At 34.3% G+C, this 18,161-nt stretch overlaps 1 protein-coding gene across 3 annotated transcripts in view; it reads right to left on the reverse strand.

Annotated features, from left to right (window-relative positions):
• LOC126964667 (UPF0764 protein C16orf89-like) overlaps positions 1 to 18,161 on the reverse strand; it is a 56,252-nt gene that overhangs the window by 21,581 nt on the left and 16,510 nt on the right. For 2 of the 3 annotated variants that reach the window (XM_050807926.1, XM_050807925.1), the window contains exons 3-5: positions 12,307 to 12,486; positions 6,335 to 6,455; positions 5,810 to 5,970 (exon numbers count right to left, since the gene is read on the reverse strand). In XM_050807926.1, coding sequence (XP_050663883.1) covers positions 5,810 to 5,970; positions 6,335 to 6,455; positions 12,307 to 12,486 — 462 coding nt within the window. The remainder of the gene's footprint in view (positions 1 to 5,809; positions 5,971 to 6,334; positions 6,456 to 12,306; positions 12,487 to 18,161) is intronic. The other variant, XM_050807927.1, reaches the window with a different exon arrangement.

The raw sequence follows: 18,161 nt of genomic DNA on the forward strand, positions 1-18,161 counted from the left end.
TGTTCATCAAATCTCTGCTCGAGGAATATCTACCCGACGAAGAAATGGAAGACACAAACCAGGCTCAGCCACTTCCAGCGCCCACCGCGACAGAAATCACAGCATTTCACTGTCGATGCCCATACCACCATTTTGGCGGGAAAATCCGCGATTGTGGTATCACATCTTTGCAGCCGCCACCGATGACCTCAAGAGGATTCCAGCCCAGCTGACACAGATGGTGCTCGTCCAATCAGAAAAGGCTGACATCGAACAAATCTCTGACATCCTATTTAACATACCAAGAGACAAACAATATTCAGCAATCAAGGAACGTATCATATCGGTGTATGAAGAAGCGCTTTCTGCACTATGTAAGTTTTGGCGATAAGTTATGTAATATAAATTCTAGCTACTATTCCAGACTCCGACACTATAACTTATCGACTCTGTCAGACCGTAGAAAACTATTAGATCTATGTTTTTTACATAGACTTCTCAATGAAGGCTTAGTTGCGTCTGACTTACTTTATAAAATATCTGTAAGAATTCCACGACCGTATAGTCGTGTTATAAACTATATGCCTTTCAAAACTGGCGTCTCAAAAACAAACCTAGGGCTCTCAGCACCTATCAATAGGATGCATGTTAAAAAAAAAGATAACGGACCACTTTCATTCACAATATAGTGACAAAATGGTTTAGTATCTTTTGAGTATTTCGTATTATTTCATTTTATTCGTATTTGGGTTTCTGAAAATTTTATTATTAGGTTTCTTTGATTTTATTTTTAAGTTAGCTCTAATTAATAAATATTTATTTTTAATTTCATTGTTAATTACACTCCAAGTCGCTTTTACTTTATTATTACTGTTTTTAATTTTGTCTGCAATGAAACGTGTTTTCGCTTCATGACAAACTACTTTAAAGAGCTTGGAGTATTTTTTTACATATATTTTAAATTCTTCACTATTATTGTAATGTTTCTCATAATAAAGGTCATATAAGCGTTTACGACTTTTGTGGATACCCATTGTTGCCCAATCATTAAAACAATGTTTGTTGTTTACTGTCACCATTCCTCACAGAAGGAATTGAAGACTAAGTTATAGTGAAAATTAGCAGTTTCCCCACAGTGTAAAAATGGTATCGTATTTACCAAATTGTTTCTAAACCTCTCAAGTCGGCTACCCATAACTGGTATAATCGTCACCTTTTTTGGTCTGACATTGTCCAATCTTGTATTTACTTTTATAAGTTGCCCACTATGGTCGGACTAATTATGAGTTTACTAGTAATAGTAACATCTGTAAAAATATTATCTAAACAGGTTGCTGTTGTAGAAGTGATTCTAGTAGGTTCCCAAAATACATTGAACAAATTAAAACTGAAATAATTTTTTAAGGCTAGTACAATTGGCCGAAGGTTCAAGCAAGTTTCTATTAAAATCTCCACACACTATAATTGACTTGCTGGTTTTACTAAATTTTGATAGTCCCTCCTCCATTCTATGTTGGAATTGTTCATATGATGCAGTGGGGGGCGGTATACACTTACAATAATAAATTGCTCTAGTATACAAGCTATCTCAATTAGTTGTTCCAATGAGAGATTAACAATATCTCTTCTATTTTTTACATTTTAATCTATTATTAATAATAATTAGGGAACCTTTATACTATAAAAATATTTTGTATTAAATATAAATAATTAGGAAATACTAATAAATAGGAAATACTTTGTATTCTCTAAAACTAAACTGGAGCTGATGACTCTTACGCCAATGTTGTTCTGTAATACATAATAATAATATCTATATGACAGCAGCTCAAAAACAGTTCAATTTCTAATTCCTTACTTGAGCTACCTTGTATATTCTGGTGAACAATATTTATGAGCTTTATATTATGATTATCTATAGCAGTAACATTTATATTTGGTGAATGTTGCCTATTTTGTATGATATTGCATGAGTTGTCCTCCCTTGTCAAATAACTTAATTTAAATTAATTGAAGAAAAATCTTCATTGTTATATTCTTGTGCATTAGTACTAATACATTCCCCAATAGAGGCTTGTATGTCGATTATTTTACAATTTTGCCCAATAGAGGCTATTGTTTATTAAATAATAAGGAAGTAGTTTGTTAACTAAGACTATAAGCTACTAAAGTAGCCAGCTGTCGCTTAACTCTAAATGGTAGGTATAGGTTACCATTGGTTATTTTCAGTTTATAATTAATGAATTTATTTTTGTCAAATAAAATTAAATTTTCATTGTTGTGGAATGTCGCATTACACAAAGTTGCATTTAATTTAAATATTTTTCTATTTTGCTCTTGTGTCAAATCCGAGGAGTATGGTAATGTACACATCATCACAAATCTAAAAATTTTGTGTTATTGGAAATATTAAATATTTTTTCTATATTTTTAATTAGGTCCTAATTTCTAATATAATGAGAGTTATTACCAAACATTATACCTATGATCGTTTTTGATAGCAGCCGTCTCCAGCCAGCCACCAGCATCAGTTCCAGACTCATCGACGTCAAATCAGGTAGGTTGTCCGCGATGGACTCCTAAACTAATGAACGGATTTTAATTGGGATTACTGCATGGAGCGCAGTTTAGTCCAACTTGAGAGATAGGATAGTTTTTATTTAGATTTGGGCTCATAATCATTTTTATTTGCAATATTTGTTTTGTATGGACATATTTTCTATAAGAGAAGTTTTTGACGCACGGTTTGGCAGTTCTGATGTGATAAAATTTCGTTTCAACAACAGCAACCATATTTGAGGATATAATTCTTGATGTTTCTAAATATTATTGACGAATTCATAAAAACAGTTTATTGTTTATTATGTACAGAACAACGTCTGTCGGGTCAGCTAGTATTATAATAATAATGTATACGTTTCAAATCACATGTACCGTACTATTTTTTAATGTCTTGTACTTGTCTTGTACTCTGTTTACTATTTAGATCTTTGTGCATGGAACATCATTCCTTATTGTATTCGGAGAAGGCCGTCGTTAGCTGCGCTGCAGTTTATACTTTTGCAGCTATCATCGTTTTTACTTGTTTGCTTTGTTAAATTGTTCCAAATAAAAGTTTTATTATTTATTTATTATTTATAGTATGTGATAAATTTTGTAGTTTTAGAAAAAAAACTAAAACTACTAGACAAAAATTACAAAAAACTTACAAGAAAAAATTAAATAGATAGAAAAGAAGAAATCGTATCCACATTGAGTAATTGATATGGTGAGTAGTTTGTGTGAGTGAATGTGAGTGTTTGTTCGAATATAATGTTTAAATTACATTGTGACGATACCATGTGTGACGATTAATATATTATCTTGAATATACTGCAATTTAAACAGTTTAATATCAGTTTTTTGAACCTCAAACGCGATAAGGTAACGGTTAACGGTTAAAGAATTTACAAATTCACTTTTGGGGAAAATAATTTTATAACTAAAGTATAAAAGTAAATGTCGGTAAGCTAAGTTTAAATATAGTAAATAAAAAAGTTAACATATCTTAGAACACCAATGCGCTAAAGAGACTTAGAATGATATGGCTGGTGGAAAGTGACTCGCCGTGGCCGGTGCCCACTGGCAACCGCTGACTGTGTACTTACTGCTGTCGTCTGTCGCTCACCGGAATGTTTTACTTTTTGGGTCCAATCGAACCGCAAAATATGTTATTCTTTCGAAATGGTTATTATGGACTAGTTTGGTATCATGAATCACACCTTAATCCCTTATTTGAGTAGTTTTTGGAATAATTTCGTTAATAAGTATTTGAATTCTTTGTATAAAATCAATTCCCGGGACGCTATTAACTCAAGTGGACTTTATTCGCGATTTAGGCATCACATTGACAGAGAGCTCAAACGTAACATACACATCGAAACCATCGCTAACAAAGCATTAAAAACATTAGATTTTGTCATAAGGAATTGCAAAAATTTAATTCTTTTCAAACGAAAATAACAATTTATAATGTATTTGTTCGCAGTATCTTAGAGTATTGTTCTGTGGTATGGTGTCGTCACTACCAAATATACAATAGTAGATTATAAAAAATCCAAAAACGTTTTATATGGCATCTTTCATATCAATCCAATTTATGCAATCTATTAGAAAATTATTCAGAACGCTTGCGATATTTTAAGAAGCACACAGTGACTGATAGGAGGAATATATTGGATTGTCTCTTTTTATATAAAATTGTTACCAGTGGAGTTGACTACCCTGATATTCTCTCGTTAATTAATGTATCCGCTCCCATGAGACCCTCGAGAATCAGCAGACACGTTACATTTTTAACAAATACTGCAAAGTCTAACCTAGGTCACTTTCGTACTCTTAATAGAATTGTTCGCACTTGAACAAGAATAGTCTTCCGAAAGTTGATTTTAATGTAAAATTTTTAATTCTCCCGTATGATAAATAAGTTTTGTTAATTCTCACTTTACAGAAACGAATTTATAATTGTATTGTATTATATTGTATCTTTGTATTAGTTCTTATGTTGTTAAAATTCAAAAATTATGTATGTTACAATAGCATCTGGTCGTTGCCTGTAAGTGCAATAACACTTAGACTTAATGTAAATAGTTAGTGATTATTGTGTTGGCGATGCTAATAAATAAATAATCTAATTTTATGAAATACTATTATGATTTCGTGAAAATGTAATAATTTGACATTTAGTAATAATAACTGTTATTATATAATAATATGACAGTCCATTTAAGTCGTCTTGTTACATTAAGCAATCGTCTACTTGTGAACTCCTTTAATAAATCTATTTGTCGTCAGCATGCAGCAAGAATTTTGAATTAGGAAAACAATTACTTATGTCATATAAATATATATTGTATAACAAAGGACCCAGGTGCGATCCCTGAGGTACACCAGAAGTCACCTCAACAAAGTCTGATTTAAAACCACCGAGGAAGACGGAGTGACAGCGATTTCTTATATACGATTCTGTCCATCCAAAAAGGTTCCCTCTGATTCTAACTGCGTAAAGCTTTTTCAGTAGTATACTGTTTCAGTATTTTTACTCTTTGAATTGTGCTTTGAATATTATTTAAATTAATAATAATATTTACTGCTCTGTGTTTGGAGAATGTGAGAAAGACATTATCGAATCACAATCACGCAATATTCCTCAAAAGATGCCGACGGCCGTCAAAAACAAAACCGCCAATATATATACTGTACCATTTTTAATACGATTAATAAGATATTTTTGTTTTGTTGGAAATTAAATGAGTTCACATTTTTGATAAGTTACCTACAAGTTAAGGTTACCTATAAGTTAACCTAAGCATTTCAATGTAGGATTATTTGAAATTTTCTTCAGCTGACATTGAAAATAATTTCAATTTTGTATTTGTAGATTATTATATCTTTGCACATGATGTCGGCTAGATTATGGGTACCACAACGGCACCTTTTTCTGCCATGAAGCAGAAATGTTTAACCATTATTGTGTTTCGGTCTGACGGGCGCTCTAGCGGGTGTAATTACCGGGCAAATGAGACTCAACATTTAATGTCTCAAGGTGACGAGCACAATTATTGTAGTTCCGCACGAAGTTTTTGGGTTTTTCTAAACTCTTGATCGGCACTGCATTGTAATGGGCAGGAGGTAACACTTTGTCATTGTATGGCGTTGTATTCAAAACGCGGTCGAAACACAACTGAACAAAACTGTGCCTAACAGATAGTTTCGCCATCGTGAGACCCATCTTAACCAAAAGCTATCGTTATAATATTTTGTTTGTTCCGTGAGAAATCAAATCACATACTCATCTCAAACATAATATCCACCAGCGCAAACTTATTGTAGGCAATATATTGAACTTCAGCGAAACATTTAGAACACAGCTGTTTCGAAAGTCGCTCGTCCTCTTCTTTTGAAAATATTCTGCAACCGACGCCGTACCGAGCCAATATAAAGTGGAGCAATCTGTTGAGCATTGGCATCAAATTAAATCTTTCAAAATTTCAAACCTTCATATGAATGATGAATATTGAATATAAAATTTCGTAACTCTCTGGTAAGGGTAACTAATTAGAAACATATTATATGTGAAAACTGATAAATGGCTTGTAGTTCTACATATTATAGTCAACATAGTTATAAATAGCTATAAGCTTTCTTAATAAATATAAAGGCACATTAGGTAGTGCCGTTACATTACATAGTGCCGATATTAGCTCTGTCTCTCTTCTCTCTATCTCAAACATATGATAATTAAGAAGTGAAGAAATAATTATGAGAAATTATCATTATAATAGAATGCATACTTAAAGCTAACAATAATAGCTACCTGTGTGTTATTGCATATCCAAAATCAGTTCCATTTCTTAGTATGTCGATACAGCCGTCCTCTAGGTCACAGCGTCTATATTTTTCCAGCAGGTTCGAAGCCAATGAAGCAAGACAAACATCTTAAACCATAAAAATATTGTGCAATTATCTAGATAATTACTTTGATTACTGTGAAAGTTGTAAATCATTCTCCCCAACATACTGTTTTAGATTCATCGCTAAAAATGTAACTCTGCTGGCAACGCGTAGCAGAAATACCAAAAAGTACTTATTACGTTTTGAAACGTTAATGGAGCGTATTTAATAGTCTAGTTATACATATGTATTATATTATATATATACAGGTGAGACACTAGCGACCTAGCACTACACCTATATGTGTAAGGAGAATTCTTGGCGTTCGATTTTCGCTCTAATCAGTACTTAGTATAAATTAAAGTTGTCCGTGTTCGTCCGTTGTCCGCTGTCCCGATATATTCTTAGATTTTTATAAAGTTTGATGCGGTTTTTTTTCAATTGTAGCTGGTTTGTGATTCAAGAGGAAAGTTTACATGCATAATATATTAGAGAAACATTGATAATTTTAGAGGTTTCTAATGTGATGTAGTAAATGAACACATTTTTTTGTCGCTTACATTGTAAACGTTGGCTGAACCCTACGAGATAGATCAATGTAAGGTACTAGTGTATTGTACTTTAAAAAGTACGACAAAAAAGATATTACAAATGTAAAATGCAGCATATAGATGTACATAAATATATATTTTAATAATGATATATTTATTAAATGAAGTGTGGGTACATCACCGCACATTTTCACCACACGTTGCCTAACTAATTACTTAACTTTAGGTTAAGGATAATAGTCCATTAATATTTATTTGTGATCTTTTTTTTCTTTATATAAGTACTACGATCGCCGAATGTCACGTTCTCGGATATCGTTAATGTCTCATAATGATGTTTGGGTTTCTCGTGGAATGAAGCTTCTACTTTCTAATCGAATTCCAAAACGAGGAGGCTATCAATTCGATCGGTATTTTTTTTGTATGTACACCGATTACTCTGAGATTTATGATCCGATTTACGTAATTCTTTTATTTGTTTATAAAAATTTTACATAGTTTGGCCCAGTAGTTTTCATTTTATGAACATTTATATGAAAATTTTAGTCTACTTGGATGACATAATTGTTTTCTGTGTACGGCTTCTTTTTTTGGAGTTTTCATTCAGTTGATTATATATTATTATTAACTGACTCTAAATCGTAAACAATAAAAAAAACACGTTTAAAAAACCGACTTCAAAAACTGAAAAGTATCAAATACTTAACTAAAAATTTAATTTAATACACCTCTTATGCAAACCTTTGCCCTTAATATTAATAAAATACTATTATTTGTATGTGCTACATATTGATAGCTTTGAAGTTGGTGCCAAGCCAAATGTAATAAACTCGCCACGCGTGACTTTGAGCGGGATAGCTTGTCTAGAACAAAACAACACAAGCGGACAGACACGCAAGACCAGAGAACCTAAATAAATACAGTAAGTAACCTGTTTATAATGTTGCGTAGCAACGCTTCGAAATATATGACGAGAGTTGTCAAACTTCATATCGTGCAGCAACGTAAATGACGAGAGTTGTCAAACTTCAAGACATTGTTAATTTCAACGGCTCCGTCAGCAATACTCGTAGCTCAGCGGAAAAGTGTTTACTTTAGACGCTGTAGACCCGGATTCGACTGGTAGGTGCAGTGTATGGAATTTTTTGGGTTTTGTAAAGTTAAAGGAAATTTCTAGTAAGTTCAGGATCAAATCGAACAGAAAAAAAAGGATGGAAAATGTGTAAGCAGGATAAAAATAGTTTAAAGAATTTTCTAGTACAATTTAAATTTAAAGATGGAATGGGAGAATCATTTTGAAAATAGAACGGATCCGGGGGTATATAAGCCCTAATAAGCGTGGCCTACGGCAGTTCTAGCTTTGACTCGAAAGTGTAAAGAAGAAGAAGAAGAAAAGAAGGAGTAGTGTAAAGTGGAAGTGTTCCAAGAAGAAGAAGATAGAAGAGACTTAGTGTTCGGTGTGACGCGTTGAATGTACCGCCGCCCACAAGAGGAATAGCGGCAGACCGGCGAAGTGCAAGTTCAGAAAAAGTGAAAGCAAATAAAGACTCGTTCCTATAAGCGGAGTATTATTTCCAATCCCTGACCCACTCTCGTGTCAATAATATTAAGTTTTATTTTGTTTAGGGCTTGGCACTGACTTAAAACCTATCAATAGATAGCACATATAAATAATAATATTATATTAATATTAAAGGTAAAGGTTTGCATAAAAGGTGTATTAAATAAAATTTTTATTTTGTTGACACTTTTTAATTTTGGAAGTCGGTTTTTTTAAACGTAGTTTTTTTATTGAAAATGAGGATACACGAGCGTACGTCAACTCCAGTTCTACTCGCAAAATCGACAACGACACATTCGAAACCATACGATAATACTCCGAATATATCGCAACTACCCTACTCTAACAAATGTCCGAATTCCTTATCGTTAATCGTAACCATAGACTAATACTTTGATTTTTTACGATATGCAAACCTTGAAGAACTAAATATTATTTGTGCTATATCGCTGTTAAGTGTCAAAAGTCAAAACATAGTTTAGACGCAAAGGACCATGGCAGACTCTGCCCCACATGTATGTATTCATAACATAAATATGACCATTTAAAATTGAATAAATAAAACAAAACTAGCAAATAAAAAAATGTAAAAAAAATCCTGTTGGATATGTAATTAATGTTTAAATATTTGGCGTATGTTTATCTATTTAACATACACCAAAATACTCAAGAAATTGACTCCACAATCAAAATAAAAGCACAACTACAACTTGAAACGATAATAGCAACGACAGCCTGGAAGGTATCGTTGAGATTATCGTAAGAGTGACGTTTGATTTTTTTTTATGGAATAGCAGGACAAACGAGCGAACGGGTCACCTGGTGTTAAGTGATCACCGCACACATTCTCTTGCAACACCAGAGGAATCACAAGAGCGTTGCCGGCCTTTAAGGAAGGTGTACGTCCCCGACAATTCGAGCTGCTCTGCGTTGCACGCGGTCAAATGGATCGAGCTGATACTGGGGTGCGCCAGACCAGAGATGACAGCAATACTCCATGTGTGGCCGGACCTGCACTTTGTAGAGCGCTAGAATGTGGGCCGGCTTGAAGTATTGCCATGCTCTATTAATGACGCCCAGCTTCATTGAAGCCAATTTGGCTTTGCCCTCCAGATGGCCACGGAATTGGCAATCGCTCGAGATTTCGAGACCCAGTATTCCGATACTAGGCGAGTCTTTAAGGGAAGTGTTATCGAAGAGCGATGATACGACAAATGGGGTGTTTTAGTGGAAAACGCGCAAACTTGAGTCTTCTGGGGATTAAATTGGACAAGGTTCAATTTACCCCATTCCGCGACCTTCTCGAGAGAGGACTCGATAGAAGACATTAGTTTCTCCCGGCACTGGACGACGTTTTCCCGAGAGAGCATGGCCCGTGTATACGACATCACCAGTGCTGTCGGCTGCATAGCAACATACATATGTTGGAGGTGTCCAACATATCATTGATATGCAGAAGAAACAGCGTAGGAGATAGCACACAGCCTTGGGGCACTCCAGCGTTCACGGGCTTAGGATTCGAGCAAAAACCGTCGACAACAACTTGTATGCTGCGCCCAGTGAGGAAGCTGGAGGTCCACTTGATTATTTGTCAAATTCGAATATTCGCATTTTTAAATAAGAGTAGGGTTAGAGCCGATAATATCGAATAATGTTTCGTTCATCGTTTCGACATTGAATATGATGTAACTAAGGCCCGTAATAATAAATGAATCTCAGCTTCAAGCGTGAGCTCAAGATCGTGCTCAAGTCTCTGTTCTTATTAATAAATTGGCCTTGAGACACTAAACTCAAACTCAATCTCAACTGAGAGTTGTCAAAATACGTTCATATTAATAAATCAAACTCGGCGCTTAAGACGCACCTCAAGTGCGTATTTGGAGTTGCCAAAGTCAAGTGCGGTTCGACCACGACTTGAGTAGCTGTTTTAACTCAGAAAATAATTATTTTGAAGCGAAAACATGTAAATAAACGAAGTTATTGCTGAATATTATAACAATATTTTATGGCCTAGGTGGATTCGTTTGCCTAAGCCGTATATCAGAGATGACAGTAGTACATTCGAAGACCGCGATTTTAAGAAAAAGTACAGGTTTCATCATCTTCAAAAACAATAATATATATTGATGTCTTTTCATTGTTATACATACTTAATGATTTATATAATTAATGATTGCATTCATTTACTAATTTAGGTTATGGTTAGACCTCTCCATTCTCCATGTTCATGGCATTAAAAAAAATTGTGAACTTACGTGTTGCAAAGTAAGGAGGCTAGCATTAAACTCCCGGGCTATGGAATCCCACGCTTCAATTTTTTTCCTAAGCGTAGCCTCGCCCGTCTGTATGTTTTCCACCATTTTTAAAATTTCCATAAGTAACTTTTTCGCCGTAGGAGAAAAGACAAACTTTTTCCGTTTATCCATTGCATCAAACCATATCGTTTTTATACTCTTTATATTAGCTTCACTTGTATGTTTGTATTTCTGTTTGTAACTGACTCCTTTAGACGCGATTTTACCCACTTTAAACGGTCAGATTAGGCAGGTCTATAGTCGATAAGGCAGGAATTGATGTTAAAGTACTTAATACTTTTAATAATACGCTTTTATAGAAAATTTAACTAAAAAATGAATAATAAATAAGAGTTTAAAAAAAAAGAAGATAAATTTAAATTGAAAATAGTGTAAAAAAATATATTTTTATTGTACATAAAGCGTGGCGTGCTTTTTAAGATATTATTAAAATAATAATTCTTCTACACCCCTCCACGCTTTTTGTACAATAAAATATATTTTTTTACACTATTTTCAATTTAAATTTATTTTCTATTTTTTACTTGAATTTTATATAGCGTGTTTTTTAAACTATTATTTTGTATTCTCGCAGCAATAACAACGATTTGTTTCTTTTGGCATTTTGAACAAACCGATGTTGTAGGACGTCAGGTTTTTGTTCGTTGTTGTTTCATTAATGCCTGATAATTTACCAAACGACTTAAAATGAGATAAATTCTTGTATCATAAAAATAGTCATCAAAATAATCAAAAAGATGAAAATAATATTAATTATTTAAAATTGAATAAAGTATAAACATTGTCTTAAATTTATAAATATCGAAACGTTGCCAACAATTCACTCTCAACTCATTAAATTAGGCTCAATTTTGGTAATTAGGCCGAGAAAAAACAAAGAAACATGAGTTCGTCTCCAGCTGCTACTTGAGACTAATCTCAGCTGAGTTGAACTCAAGTAGCGTCTATTAATTAGCGACAGACTTGAGGCGTCGCTCACGCCTCAAGTCAGTCTCATCTGAGACGCACTCAAGTTCTAGTTTGAGATTGATCTATTAATACGGGCCTAAGAGTAGGATTTGACACGACTAATACCGCGATATATCGATTTTAGGAGTAGGCCTCCTGGTGTGAAGTGATCACCGCCGCCCATATTATCTTGCAACACCAGAGGATCACAGGAGCATTGCCAGCCTTTATGAAAGGTGTACGCGCTTTATGTAGGTACCCAGGAACGTTGTATCGAACCGGAAACACCGCACTAGGAATGTCATTTCACAGCTTGGTTGTACTTTCCTTTCGTTCCGAAAGTTCCTTGTGAACAGCACTGTGGAAGAACGTTACACTTCAAGTACTTTATTAGTAAAGTATAAAAACTACTCATAATATAAATATTATCATATACTACAGATCACGGACGAGTAAAAAAAAATCTTTTTTTTAGTCGTCCGTGCTACAGATTTGATGACGTTCAATAATCCTTGTATACCTGATTGATTGGGAGTAGGTATCCCTTGTTCGAAGTCCCATAGCAAATTGTTGTACGATTTAATATCACCGAACCGTTGTGATAGCTCTTCATAGGTATATGAAAATAAAACAGAATATTTCTGACGAAATCTCTTCATTCTCCTTAGCCACTTGTCTTCATTTGAAAAAAGAGGGTATACTGAAATATATTTTTATTATTAAATAATGCGGATCTCGATATCATCTCAAACGATTTGAATGAATTTTAACGAGTATACAGATGTTTTGGTAGAAGAAGAACCGATAGAGCTCGGAAGTCCATGGTAAATTTGATTAAAGTAAATTTTTGAATCGTCTTAACTTTAACTTATTACAATTAAATATATCAACAAGTAAGCTTAGTAGGACGTTACACTTACATATAGTAATTACTCCCTATCATTAAAACTACAACATACAGACTACTTCGTAACAGCCAGAGCAATCACAAAAGTGTGACCGATCTTATAAAGCGTCGAGTAAACGTACTTAATTTAATTAATTTGAAAATCGCAAACACATTGGTACGTGGCGGTCGAGGATCGATTCGGGATAAGATCCGGTGACCTCACTGGACACGGCATACGAATCTCCTTTGCTACACCGCTGGAGCTCCATATCACCCCGCCCTTCAAACAGTACAAACCATTGGGTCATTTTTGCGCGGAGTGTTACACCGTAAAAAGGTGCTTATTTAGTGATATGTGACCCGTGAGGGTGCCCACCATGATTCGGATATCGGGTCTGCTTGAGCGATATTTCAGTTTACGCTTCTTTCGGCTGTCTGCAGTCTATAAACGTTTGTGCATCGGATATTGTGTGGATATTATGTGACACTGGGCCAGCCACCTGGGTCATTGAGCTTCACGTTGAAAGTTCAACCGCGGCATCGTTACCCAATCCATTATCCAGTATGTGGTAATAAAGTTATAAGGCTGTTCTTGCTATTCCAACCATCCAACACTTTCAGACGAAGAACCGATATCATAGCTTCATGTTGAATGTGAATTTCCAGTGATTTTAGGAGAGTTTCTAGGACGAACGTTAGTGTAATGTGCCTGCGTCCTGTTACGGTTGTGCAAGCCAGCCGTTGGAATCGCCCTGTAGAAGATTGGTCTTGACTGCTGTGTAAAGCCATCTACCTATCTTTGGAGGGTTTTGTGCTTTCTCTACTGCCAAAAGATGATGCGCTTTTTCCAGCTTATGTTTAATGTGTTTGTTCCAAAGCAACTTACTGTCCAAAATAACCCCCAGGTATTTAAGTTAGGCTTTATTCGAAATTGAACATAGAAATTGAGAATAAAAACTTGCATTAAACATGTCTATAATTTTAATTTTTTTTATATTACCAGTTCCGAAAACCAAAACGTCATAAGTTTTCTCCTGGATGCAATTTCGCATCATGCGTTTTGCAAAAAAAGGAGACAATTCGGATCCGGAAAACTACAAGCCTATTTCTATTACCTCCCTGCTCTCCATAATCATCAAGAGCATAATTAACCGCCAGCTCTTGGTATACCTACAGGGTAACCAGTTGATCAACGACCGAAATTACGGCTTTCGCAATGGTCGGTCGGCAGGCGATCTTCTGGTATACCTAACACATAGATGGGCACGGGCTATCGAAAGCAAGGGGGAAGGCCTGGCAGTTAGTTTGGATATAGCGAAAACCACAACACTTCCAACATACATTGCTATGCAGAGGACAGCCCTGGTGATGCCGTATACACGGGCCATGCAGGTCTCTCTCGGGAAATCGTCAAAAGTCAAAGTCAAAGTTCTTTATTTGCCAGTAACATTCACAAGTAAAGTTGTTACAAATTTAAGAGCAGGCACATATTTCGTCTTTACAGACATGCAAATATTTTTGTGGTTTCATTTCACAAGATTTATAAACCTAACACAATCAATAATTACTGCTACATTTAATTTAATCAAAGTAATTCCTACAAGAAGACCCTACAATACACATTTAAATGCAAAGAGGTAATGCAGTAAAAATAATAACAACAAAATATAATATTATTGGTAAAAATAGTATTGCAACCAGTTACCACTTCGTTTGATAATATTCATTTACTGAGTAAAAACAATATTTTATAATTTAAATTTAAATATATTTAACATTGTCTCCTCTCTTATTTCTTTTGGTAATTTATTAAATATTTCTACACACATAACATGACAGTTTAGCACTCGAAGTCTCGTAGGATCACGCGATGGAAACAAAGAACAGTCGCCCAGCCGAGTGAATAGATTTGAATTTTTCTTAACAAATAAGCTAGCCTCTAGTACGTAAATTTCAGTTACAGTCAGTATGTTTAAATTTAAAAATAGAGGTCTGCAGCTATCGCATTGCCCTAAACCAGCCACAGTAATATTTAGTTTATGTTTGTGAAGTTTTTTTTTAGAATATTTATTTAAAATACAATATAGTTATAGCTTACAATATAATAACACACACTTAAACTTTAGGAAGCTTATCTGTGTGTAAAGCCGCTTAGAATTTAATTACATAATATTTAAAAGGAAAAGAACAATTACTTTCAATTAATACAGTTATTACAAGATGTTAAATTACAATTTTAAACAAAGTAGTATAGAAATCAATTAAATGCAAAACAAAAAATAATTATCAACTAAATGTTAGTAATTACAAATTAGTTGTCTACTTAGCTTACCGCAGATACAATTATATTAATGAAGGATTTTGTAAAAAGTACTTTTTTAACGATGACTTATATTTATTTTTATTTATATATAATTTTTGAATCTCTAAGGGAGTCTCGTTTAAGTATAGAGGAATGACGTAGTTGTTTGCTCTGGTGCCATATATATTTGTAGATTTAGGTAATTTAAATGACATGTTTGTTCCTGTAAATTGTCTTTGATGAGGCAGTCTTTGAATTTCTCGAAGGAATTTTGATTCATTTATTTCTGACAATATACGGAATTTCACTTTATCAAAGACATTTATAACCTTGCAATGTTTAAATAGTGCAAGATCCGTATTTAGATGCTATATAGCCATGATAGGCAATGATTGCAGCTTCTTTTGATATAGTATTTCTGGTTCGCCTAAGAGCAAAGACAAATTTATGTATCCCTTTAACTAGTGATTCTATATGAGCCTTCCAGTCTAATTTTTTTTCTATACTGATACCAAGTAATTTTAGAGTAGGTAAAATTTGTCATTATTAATTGATGGGTTAAGGTTAGGTATTAGAAGAGAATCGTCGTCTGCAAAAAGTATGCATTTTCGTGATGTAGAATTTGTCGACCAGTGCCGGGAGAAACTTGTGTCTTCTATCGAATCCTCTTTTGGGAAGGTCGCGGAATGGGCTAAATTGAACCTTGTCCAATTTAACCCCCAGAAGACTCAATTTTGCGCGTTTACCACTAAAAAAACCCCATTTGTCGTATCACCGCTCTTCGACATCACTTTCATTAAAGCATTGTCTAGTATCGGAATACTGGGCCTCGAAATCTCGAGCGATTGCCAATTCTGTGGTCATCTGGGGGGCAAAGCCAAATTGGATTCGAAGAAACTGGGCGTCATAAATAGAGAACGGCAATACTTCAAGCCGGCCCACATTCTAGCGCTCTACAAAGCGCAGATCCGGCCACACATGGAGTATTGCTGTCATCTCTGATCTGGCGCACCCGAGTAACAGCTCGATCAATTTGACAGCGTGCAACAGCTGGATCACTTGGCGTTGCGTTCACCCTCCAGGTGCACAGTTCACCCTCCTTACATTCCTGATCTAGCACCATGTGACTTCCTCTTATTCCCTAAAATAAAAAATCAATAACTAGATATTACACATTACCAAAGAATAAAATACAATAGTACAACTATACGCCGAAATGACATGGGCATCTTCAGAACGTATACGTCCACCTTAAGCCTAGTAGAAGTTCTCTTGTGATTCTTCTGGTGTTACTAAAGGTAACCTGGTGACCGACAATAGGCAATGGTCATTACAAAATACATCAGAGGCTCAATAGGTAGAACTGTTGATTCTCTCCGACACGTACCAATTTATTTTCAGTATTCATTTTCCACGAGTTAATAGTAACTACTGTAGAAAAAAATTTCTCCAAAGGTCATGCGATAGGTATAACAATAAATACCAACAAATTGATATTTTCTTTCAAAAGTACCTCATTCCCTGATTGCAGCTGCAACCCTTACCTTTATCTATAACTTTAGTGTTGTATGCGAGCCTAGTTGTACCCGATCGAGTAATTAAACTAGCAATTCAGAAGCTACACGTTTGTGAAAACTTTGCTGGCTTATTGTATTTTTATAAATTAAGGCTAAAAGTATGTAAAATATATAGCTGTTTGTTTTCCAAAAAAAAGAAAAGAAAATATCATATGACTCTATTATATGTTTATTCATCGTTATAAAGCGACGGTCTGCAACGCTCTAATGAATCTCTGGTGACTCTCATGACTACATACTACACTACTACAGACATATGTCTGTACATGGTCTGCTTACAGCGCATAGTGCGATACTTTAGCCATGTTGCACGCAGAGGGCCGATAACCTTGAACGTTTGATAGTGATGGGAAAAATAGAGAGTAAAAGACCTAGAGGCCATATTCCTAAACGATGGTCGGACCGAATCTCCGAAAATCAGAAGGAACGAAACCGATAGAGACAGCTTGTTGACCAAAAGTTGTAAAACAAAAAGAAGTCTACTTTTCAGATACTACAAAATAAAATGTAAAGAAAATAAAATATCTTAACTACTCAAGGAAGTGTATTTACCATGCTCAAAAAACTTGATCTATTTATTATGTTAAAAATATTAAAAATGCTGCCCGAGCTTCATGGACAGTAATTAAAGAAGACAATAGCAACGGACCTCCCACCCATAATATAGAGAAATTAAAAATAGATAAAAGAACAGTAACTGATCCCCTGAAAATGGCTACTGAGTTCAATAAGTTATATTCTAATTTAGAATCCGACATACCTTACCATAAGATAAATATATTGAAAGCTTGAAAACATATAAAACCTATGTTCAATTCATTTTATTTAAATTATTTTGATACAGAAGAACTCAAAAAATTATCTAATCATTAAAAACTTTAAATACTTGCGGATATGAAGAAATTCCGACTAAGATTTTTAAGGCCCGTGAAGATGAAGTAGCTTAAATTTTAACGCATCTTATTAACATTTATTTATCATTATTCATCTTATTAACTTTTGAAAAAAGCATTTATCCAAGTATTATAAAACTATCAATACTAAGACAACTATATAAAAAAGGTGAAAAAACTGAAGTGTCGAATTATAAACTCTGATTACAATACTAGCAAAAATATTTGAAAAATGTATGTATCTCGTTGGTTATAAAATAATTTCCACAGATCAATATGATTTTCAGAAGGGAATCTCTACTACACTGCTGATTCTTTTAGAATTCTTTTTGATGTCATTTCTAATATACTAGATACTACTACCACTTCGGAAACAAATGACGCTCTGAGAGAGAAGAAGTGGCGCTAGAAACTCTCCCAGCATTATTTTTTTGCGCTCTTTTTAATAATAATAATATTCAATATTGTACTGTCATTGCTATTGCTATAAAATAATCATAATCTAGTCACAGGGTGTCCGATCACTTAGATATTCAGCTGTGGAGTAATAGGATTTACGACAGATCCATTTTTTAATAAAACATTTAAATTTATTTATAGATATTGCCTGAACAGGGGCTTAGGACTTTATTATAAAAGTATATACCCTTATTACCCTTAAAGCTATTATGTATCTTATGAAGCCTACTAGAATAAGTTACAAGCAATCCCTTA

This window comes from Leptidea sinapis, chromosome 5, assembly GCF_905404315.1.
Source record: "Leptidea sinapis chromosome 5, ilLepSina1.1, whole genome shotgun sequence".
Lineage (NCBI taxonomy): Eukaryota > Metazoa > Arthropoda > Insecta > Lepidoptera > Pieridae > Leptidea > Leptidea sinapis.